Genomic DNA, 10,121 nt, shown 5'->3' on the forward strand with positions numbered 1-10,121 from the left:
ACGCAAATGCATGCAAACTTGTAGTGAGGACTGTTTCCGTATTCTTGACTCCGCCCCATCAATTCATCATCTTAAAATAAAGGAGGCATTACATATTCAATGGGAGCAGCCCTCACTCAACAAACAACTTTACCATGTTAATTGAACTTTGTCATTCTGATTTTACTTCATTCCGTCTACCATTAATTATACATTGTTTTTATTCATGATCTTGGTGTTCACAACTTGATACGGTTGAATTATGTATAGATTGACGTATTACAAACTTCACTTCGTTTAAATAAGATTGCCTATATGGAATCTCTGTACACTGATGATGACTTGACAGTAGGATCTGTCAAAACATGTATGTAGCGTAAGGCCTAGCAATGGCTAGGCCTTATTAAATTGTTCAGGCATTGCCTGAAATGATCGTTCTCAAAAGTATCGTCATATTTTTGAATTTTATTAGTGGTTTATTGTGTCATCGATCATTTGGTAACAAATTTTAGAGAAGTATTTACTTTGAGTGATCCCAGGAAAGAATTTGTAGGCCTATTGGCTAACAAGAACAAGCTTTAAAATTCTAACTCTTTACAAAGGGAGGGGGAAGGCCGCGGCTCCCAAGGCTCCCCCCCCCCATCAATATGTCCCTGCTCCCTGATGAGTTGGTGAATGCACCTTCAATAAATACTTTCAAGTCTGGATTAAATGAATACTGGAAAGAACATTCACTAAAGTTTTACTGTATATAAGGTAGGAGGCGCTTAAGTCCGAGATGACCAAAATTCGACCAGTGCTGACTAAGGATGCACGAATCCTAATAAGCGACTAAAGCTTAACCCCCTACTGCGGTTGGGGAATAGACTTTTTATTTAGATTCACTAGGGATTTACATAATGTCTCACAGCAAATAATATGACAGTGTATTAGTTTTCTGCCACTTCTATGAAAGAAAAAAAAAAAAAACCATGAAATGGACTGGCTCATGGACTGGATCGGTACCCAGCAAAATTTACGCCACCATGAAGAAGTATTATGACCTGAAGAAGAGTGGGCCAAATAAGCATTTATGCTTCAAGACGGCCCAAGAATACAAACAAGTAAGAAATAGGTGACTTCCATTTCAGTATAAAGCATTGCATGAACAGTTATTGCAGCCTGTCAACAAAGTTACTGTACTCTATCATGTTTTTACAATTATAGTATTAATAGAATGATTAATAGAATTTTTAAATTCAGTATAAAGCATTGCATGAACAGTTATTGCAGCCTGTCAACAAAGTTACTGTACTCTATCATGTTTTTACAATTATAGTATTAATAGAATGATTAATAGAATTTTTAAATTTGATAGCTTATGGGATAGCAATTAAAAGAAATAGGTGACTTCCATTTCAGTATAAAGCATTGCATGAACAGTTATTGCAGCCTGTCAACAAAGTTACTGTACTTTATCATGTTTTTACAATTATATAGTATTAATAGAATGATTAATAGAATTTTTAAATTTGATAGCTTATGGGATAGCAATTACAGGACTTTCAATAATGAGGTTGTGGCCTGTGGGTTTGAGACTGATGCTCATCATACAGCATATTATCCATGGAAAAGATCACTTTGTTTGCCTCTCTTCACACAGAAGTAAAAATCAGTAGCTAGTGGAGCTAAATGATTTAAAAGTGTTGAATTACATGCCTAACTAGGAATACTCCCACGGGAGTGGAGGAGGTTACAAGATGGGTATGATGGAATGAAGTTCTGCTGGATATGTGCAATAAGGTATAATTTCTAGTTAAATAATAAAATTTGTATTATTTCAAATATTGCTCAACACTTATGCACTTCAAATATTGTACATGTACATTTACCTCTGTTTCTTTTCTACAAATTGATTCTAGCTGAGAGAGAAGTGCGCACATCTCCACAAGGACGTCCGAGGAAGTCAAGGTACAACACCACAAAGGCTCATGAGAGCGTATGTCAACTGGCAACAAAGTAATAAATATGACAACATTAAATAGTCTTACATTCCTTTATAAATTTCAATATATACCATGAACAAGTGCATTCTTTTTTTTCCATTAAGCTTAAAGTAAAAATTATATTATATTAATGTTGTAATGCACTTCTTGGACCACCCTTGCTAATGTGTTACATTTTTGCTTCTTTCAATGTTGTGTGAAAACAGACACAGAAGTCATAATAATAAATATCCCATGCATAGGTGCTCAAGGAAAAAATGGAGATCCTGAATGCATTTTCGAGCATCTAGAAATCTATTCTAGCCTTGCCTACTACTATACTAACCTAAAAGGCCTAGTCATGGGCCTTGGCCTACCTAATAGGGACCCACGCCTATCCTATTAAAAATAGTAAATACCTAGAACTTGGCCTAGGCCGCCTCTGAAGTACTAAACTAAACTCAGTCAGGAGCTAGGCTTAGCTAGCCTAAGCCTAGCCTGGAGAGAGACCGAGCCTAGCCTACTACTACTAGGGCCTAACCTCGGCCTTCGATTTTACCAGCACAAAAAATCCTAAATCTACGTTTTTTATAAATTGGATAAGTTCACAAAGTTACCTTTGAAAGATGGATCATAGTTACACGGTTCAACTAAAGGTTCACTGTTCATGATAAAATAACTCGTTTGTCAAGAGAAAACCGACAAAGTTCACACAGTGTAGGCCTAGTGTTGCCTTTATCGGGTAGGAACTTCCTGCAGGTCCAATCCTGATTTCTATTAGATCAATGTATCTCCCCTGCGTTGACAATTCCTCACCGATTGTCAACGTGGGGGAATGGCCGAGGTTCCCGACGAAGGGGGGGGGGGGAAATCGGGGTCAGATTTCCACTACGAAAGGAAAGCGAGCTTAGTCGAACGTCGGTTAAAAGTTATCGAAAGTGGTCCAGGGGCGAAGCCACCGAAAATTTACACAATTTAGGGATTTCAAAGGCTTATTTATGGATTTTAGAGTCCACTAATTTTTCTCCCCGATGAATTGTGCTTTTCCTCCCCCACGGGAGGTGGGTGGGGGGGGGGGCAGTTCTTCCTGACGGGGTTCCGACACCGAGGTTCACCATGGGCCACTTATAGCTTTGGCCCCCGTGGCTCTATGAAATTCGTGATAGGATTCATTTGGGGAGATTTAATGGTTAGGATGGGCCAAAACTGAGAACTTTTAATTAAAATAAACGTTGATTAGATCACAAATAAATATCTATATTCCAGATCACAAATAAATATCTTATACGTAGTCCCGCTGTCGCTTCCACTCTTGTTATTGTTTTCCATTAATATTACTATTTTTGCAGATTCAGGTGGCGGGGATCCAGTCGCCCTGGCAATCCGCCCTAATTTTTTCAAATTATTGTTTAAAATGGAGAAAAAAAAGTATATTCAAATTGAAGTCTGAGAGTGCCATTTCCCGGGCCATCTAGAGGTTCCATAATCATAAATTTCTCAGCCACGTGGGGCTGAGGTGGTATAGACCCTCTATCTGTCAAGGTCCCTCCCTGCCAGGGGGAGCCATGGGAGCCGCGTCTCCCCCCCCCACTCCTTTGAACACAGTGTTAACATTTTTTGAGCCAATACAAATTCTTTCCTGGAATCACTCAAAATGAATACTTCTAAAACATGTAAATATGCATCAGTACACGTTATACATAATATAGGCCTATAATAGAACACATAAGCCTAAGCGTGATTTAAAAAAATCTTAAATCCATAAATTTCAGGCCAGGTCTTTTAAGATATAGAAATGTGATACTGATGGTCCAGTTTGGTTTTATCCTTTTGCAAGTTTCTTTAATAATACCGTACTACTACTAATAGGAGTAATAATAATAAAGAAGATGATGATGATGATGATGATGATGATGATGATGATGATGATGATGAGGATGATGATGATGATGATGATGATGACGACGATAGTGATAATTGATAATAATATTAATAACATTAAAAAGTGAAGAAAATTGTGCTAAATGCGAAAACAAGTTGTGGTTCGTTGATCATAATTATTATAGTATAGTTAAAGCTTATATAGTAAGCTATAGTTAGGCTTAAGTTGTTCTGGATATTAAGTAGATCCTTGATAATAGATCATGAGAAATTTGTTGGCGTTTCATTTTGAATATATAATGGTGATGTGATGATGAATTTTACTATATAAAAGTGTCATTTCCGGTACTATTTCCTCAAATTTTCTCACCTCAGCCCCAACCATGGTGGGGCTGAGGTGGTTGTGGAATCACTGTTTTGAAGTATGTAAAATACATACTCAAAGACAATGTTTTATGCTTTGTTCTTCTATGGTATATCACACACACGTAAGATTTCTATGTTGCTAAAAATCCCTAATAGGCGCTTTATTTTGACTAATGATGATGTGATAGATGATGAATTTTGATAAAAGTGTCATTTTCTAGCCATCTTGCGGTACTATTTTCTCAAATTTTCGCCACTCAGCCCCAACCATAGTGGGTCTGAGGTGGGTGTTGACTCACAAAATGTCCTCCAACTCCACCTTTCAAAACAGATCTGTGCCCTTTCCTGGGTATGACATTAAACTCCATCGAGTCGGCACCTGACTCAGAGTACTTAGTGACTGCTGAGGAGAAGGTCCCTACATTAACATGAGATCTGGTTTTTCATGCCCATATTTCGTGATGACAATTTTGGATAAAGAATGATTTGAGCGGAGGTGGATTCAAGGACCGCCCCCCCCCCCTCATTTTTAAGGGGATAAAAAAGAAAAATATATTCAAATTTAAGTGCGAGAGTGTTTTCCAGCTATCAGAGATGCCCTAATCATAAATTTTCTTACCTCAGCCCTAGCCATGATGGGGTAGAAAATGGGGTAGAAAATATTAAAAGGAGCTGAAAAGGTGACTGTTTCATTTTGGAAAGCGCCACTCCAATATTTTATTTTTTTTATCAACACCGCTCATGAATGAGCGCCACAATGAATCCCTCCAATAATGTTAAAAGCGCCGCGGCGCTTTTATTCGAGCATTAGCATAGAGTTTTGAGCTCGTGTGACGCGTTTTAGGCAGCAGAGCGTTGACAGTGACGCAGAAAAACCACAGTAGTAAAATGCGGTGACGTCACTTAAAAACAAGGATTTGAACTTCGGGAAAAAATGCCTTCATGAATATTCATCATTCAATTTGCGATGACGATGCTCGAAGACTAGACAAAGAGGTAGGTCACGAGAGCATTGTTTTGTATTGTCACATGATTTATCACGTGATCGCTCAAAATCCATCGATGATCATGGAAGGCCTGATGAACAAATTATTTAGATCGCTAGTTTGCGCATATATATTTTGTGCAATAAGCATTAATGGTTTTTCAGTGAAACCTGAAGTTGTTTTAGAGCAAAACTTATGGGTTTCGGGCGAAGATGCGGAAATTAGTGAGTATAGAACTCCAGTGATGATTCGAGCCCTGAATGGCGATATCCTAGCATTTGCGGGGGCTCGAAAAATCAGTCACGGTGATGCCTCAGCGAAGGTCATCATTATGCGAAGATCTAAAAACGGTGGTAATAAATGGGGGCCTAGCGTTTTTGTGGTCGATGATTACATGAACACGGATGGTTTAAATTTAGGCAATGCTATTGTGGACGAACAAACAGGTGCGATCATCTTCATATATTCTTTTTGTATTCACAATGAATGCGACTTTTCCAAGTACACGCCAACGAATTTTAAAACGGTGAGCTATGATCATGGTTATACTTGGTCTCCACCTGTTGACTTGGCGGAGAAATCGCCTTTCTTCGAAGGTTGGAACTGGGCACCTGGACCCGGCTACGGTATCCAGAAGAAACTTGCACCAAACGTTGGAAGGCTTTTTGCATGCGGCCACTGGGGTAACTCAACATATGGGTTGATGACTTGTATTTACAGTGATGGTAAGTGCATTTATTACACATAGGGGATGTCGAACAATAATATATGCTTTGCCATTGCAAATATTTTTAATTTTTCGTCTACAGAACCACAAAGAAGATTGTATTAATTTAAATGTAAAATGTTCAAATCTTCTGAACTATTTCATCTGGTGTAGATCATGGTGAGACCTGGACACAGAGTGAGTTTACTGTTTATTTGCCAAACAATATGACAAAGAATGTTGGAGATTTTACACCTGGAGAACCACAGGTAAGTAGTATGGTTCAAGGGATGGTCACTAATTTTAACAATATAATTAGCCATCATCATCATTATATTCCACATTATCATTCATTGTCACAACATCATTGAACACAAGGTCAAGGTAATTAGGGACAAATCATCATCATCCAGCTCCCCTCCCCCCATCTCTTTTGAAAAGTAAAAATAAAAGAAAAAAAAACACAAGAAAAAGATTATTGATCACCCAAAACGCCTCAGAAATTTTTTGTAGGCATATAGGGTAGTGTTGTCTCTAAATCGGACTCTGCCCCTTTCAGACCTCTCTGTTTCCCCTGTCATCTATTATTTTCAATCAATCATCACCTCATCACATATATACTGTCTCTTATACACATCTAGATGTGTATAAGAGACAGGTGCGTGCTAGTGTTGGTAGTGTCAATGGTGTCGCACTTTTTTTAGAAGGTCTCCAGCATCCTTTTGATGTTATGTGAATTCCTGAATAAACAACAACCACAACATCTTCATCATCCATCTTCATCCTCTTTATCATTCATTTCCTCATGCTTGTGTATGAAAAAAAATATTGTCTTGGCCACGTCCGACCGACCTAAAACTTTTCCTACCGACCTATCCGTTTTTTTTGGATTTTCACAAAACGTGGCCAACAAAAGAATTTTTGTTTTCTTTTTGGCCTAATGCATTTTTGCAATTCTAATGTCTGTAGAATCAAAATTTTATTTTATTTGTTTTATTAAGACATTTTTCAGGCACAATTAAAATTAAAATCGTGGGCCTGATGGATTGCTTAGCGAAAAACTTTCCAATTTCAATTTAGAAGGCATGCGTATCTAGGGGAGGGCACCAGAGGGCGCACTCCCCGCCAAAATAATATCTCCCCCCCCCCCAGTTTGCCCCAAAAAAAAAAATCATGCTCAAAGTTAAATTCTGCTCAAACCTTATTTTGCGAGCTAGCAGCTCTCACCTAATTATCGAGCTTCACCTTCACACCCCCCAGGCCATCAGCCCCACATATCAAGACTCCTAGATACCCCCCTGTAAAAAAAGTGAATAGCAAAATACATACAAATATAAATTAGATAACTGTATTGATTACATACTCTAAATTGTTTTGAAGATTGTGGAGCTGTCTGATGGAAGACTTCTGATTAACGCCAGAAACCAGCATTTCTTTCACTCGAGGAATCGTCTCATTTTCTACAGTGATGATGGTGGGAAGACGTTCCCAATGTCAAATTTACGTGTTGACTTGACACTTTTGGAACCTGGATGTTTTGCAAGCACACTAATTCATCAGGGAGTGATGTTTTTCTCGAACCCATTTGATAAAAGCAGCAGAGTTAACATGACCCTCCGCTGGAGTCTAGACGAAGGCATGAGTTGGGCTGGTAGTTTGGGTATCTATAGCAAGGGTAGTGGTTACTCATGTCTATCACCTATTGATGACAATCACATAGGATTACTGTTTGAAAAGGATGGCTATAAGGAGATGCATTTTGTTAAAATCAAATTTGCATAAACTATTGTAGCTGTACTCTAGATGGACACTTTATTAGGGCAAATCCAAACTTTGTGTTGCCAAGTCCAAAATCACAAAATGATGCTGTCATTATATGGTTGGACCAGGGAACAGTGAAATTACTTAAATTTCACTGTTCCCTGGTTGGACTATTGTATCATGTATTCCTTCCAAAACTTTCTAGACTGAGACTGACCATGCCTTTAGTGAACATATAAAAAGTTACATGCACAAAAATGGGATATATTTAAAACACTGCACCTTGAGAACACAATTTTGGGTGGATGTGTGCTTTTTAGAAATCATTATGATAACTATTATTTATTATTATTATTATTATCATCTCTATTATTATTATTATTATTATTATTATTAAATAGTTACTGGTATATTAACAAATATTGTGAAATTTTATGTGCCTCCTGCAAAATGTGTAAAAAAGCAATAAAGTAAACTAAGTATGTTCTTTGTGACAATAATTTTGATCATTTATACTTGATCATATATATTACCAATGTTTATTTAATTTAATTTTTGATGTAATTTGTAATATTGAGCAATTAGTAGAGCTCCGCATAGTACACTATAGGAAAATTATTATACGAAGGTTAGATTTAATGCTTGAAAAAATTTCCTGAGGGCCTGCAAGGCCCAAAGGAAATTTTTGAATGCATTAAATCTAACCTAAGTATAATAATTTTCCATTTAGTGTACGATGCATGCTCTACTGATTGCTTTATAAGTCAACTGCAGTCTTTTAATTTTAGTTTTTTTTATGACAAACTGTTGTAGCAGTCATCGGTTGCTATAGTGATATGATCAGTATACGTGTGCATATTTACATCAAAGATATCTTGTATTTCTAGTATCTTTGATTTACATTTAGCTGTGCGTATGCGTTTGCTCCTGCAGTACGTGTTTAATTAACTACACATCAGCAGTACAGCAGTACGGATACGATGAATAACTATTGTTAGAAAGAACTTGTTTGTAATGCTATTTTGATAGACTTTCGTCAAAGATATAAACATTTCAGCATTCGAGAGAGAATACAATCACTGATTTCCTTTTTAGGTCGGTGTATGCAGACAGGTAAAATCGTGCGATGATTTCATAACTAGGCTAGGACGGCCTAGAAGTAGTAGGAGGAGGCCCGGGCGGCCTCCTGCCTAGCCATAGGCCTACATCTAAATTTGTTCCTTGAATCTTTAAAATAGTCTAGAATATTCCTATTAAACGTTCAATTTTGTTGTGTTTATGAGGGTCCATTGATTTAATGAATTCCTTAATTGTTCATACTTAATATTGAATTTGAAGTAACTTTCTTCGGGTTCTAATTAAGCTTGTTTTACGAAAGTAATTTTCAATTACAATTGTGCGCGATGTATTCGCGGTGACTAAAAATGAGCAATTTTTTTTTGCACACGAACCTAAAAAAATCAAGCCAAGTGTCCACCACTAATAGAAAAATTATTGGACGCGGGGAATAGGCAAATAACATTGGGAGTTTGACGATTTAATAATAATTATAATAATTAAATTATAATTTGTAATTCTCTTTCAAATTCAATGTGATATATATAATATATTTTAATATATATATATACATTTATTTATTTTTAATGTACAAATCATTACAATTGGTGGGGCTGAGGTAGATAGACAGTCCATTTGTGAAAGTCCTTCTCTGGGCCTATTTCAAATTCCTGGATCCGTCACTGTAAACTTTGATACCTGTGTTATGGATCTTTCAGCACGTTTGAATAAAAGGAAGGATAGCTTTTACTTTTCATGTTTCTATACTTTATCTTTGGTGACCTGGTGAAATTAGGTATTCTATACTCGATTACTACGGTAGTCCTCTAATCCGTTAAAACGTCGTAGCTTCCAGAGTGGGGAAACGCCAGGAATCTGCTACTAAACACTAAATCTTGGGGGCCCAGACCCCTAACCAATGGGCCCGTTTAGCAAAGATGACCCAGGGCCCGGGCCATATGTATATATGTATGTATATCTAGATGTGTATAAGAGACAGCGCCAGAAACCAGCATTTCTTTCACTCGAGGAATCGTCTCATTTTCTACAGTGATGATGGTGGGAAGACGTTCCCAATGTCAAATTTACGTGTTGACTTGACACTTTTGGAACCTGGATGTTTTGCAAGCACACTAATTCATCAGGGAGTGATGTTTTTCTCGAACCCATTTGATAAAAGCAGCAGAGTTAACATGACCCTCCGCTGGAGTCTAGACGAAGGCATGAGTTGGGCTGGTAGTTTGGGTATCTATAGCAAGGGTAGTGGTTACTCATGTCTATCACCTATTGATGACAATCACATAGGATTACTGTTTGAAAAGGATGGCTATAAGGAGATGCATTTTGTTAAAATCAAATTTGCATAAACTATTGTAGCTGTACTCTAGATGGACACTTTATTAGGGCAAATCCAAACTTTGT

At 37.3% G+C, this 10,121-nt stretch overlaps 2 protein-coding genes across 3 annotated transcripts in view; one reads left to right on the forward strand and one right to left on the reverse strand.

Annotated features, from left to right (window-relative positions):
• Positions 1-2,718, reverse strand: part of LOC117117913 — a 20,528-nt gene extending 17,810 nt beyond the window's left edge. Inside the window, exons 1-2 of one of the 2 annotated variants that reach the window (XM_033262392.1) lie at positions 2,561-2,718; positions 1,851-1,966 (exon numbers count right to left, since the gene is read on the reverse strand). In XM_033262392.1, the coding sequence (XP_033118283.1) occupies positions 1,851-1,966; positions 2,561-2,612 (168 nt within the window). In that variant the 5' untranslated portion in view covers positions 2,613-2,718. The remainder of the gene's footprint in view (positions 1-1,850; positions 1,967-2,560) is intronic. The other variant, XM_033262394.1, reaches the window with a different exon arrangement.
• Positions 2,719-5,223: 2,505 nt separating this feature from the next.
• On the forward strand, positions 5,224-10,121 carry LOC117117902 (sialidase-1-like). Its single transcript, XM_033262378.1, has 4 exons — positions 5,224-5,901; positions 6,057-6,151; positions 7,263-7,356; positions 9,759-10,121. Exons 1-4 carry the CDS (start codon positions 5,253-5,255, stop codon positions 10,064-10,066), a joined length of 1,146 nt encoding a protein of 381 aa, XP_033118269.1. The 5' UTR covers positions 5,224-5,252; the 3' UTR covers positions 10,067-10,121.

Source organism: Anneissia japonica, unplaced genomic scaffold (assembly GCF_011630105.1).
Source record: "Anneissia japonica isolate Jap-2015-1 unplaced genomic scaffold, ASM1163010v1 scaffold287896_len759773_cov187, whole genome shotgun sequence".
Taxonomy (NCBI): Eukaryota; Metazoa; Echinodermata; class Crinoidea; order Comatulida; family Comatulidae; genus Anneissia; species Anneissia japonica.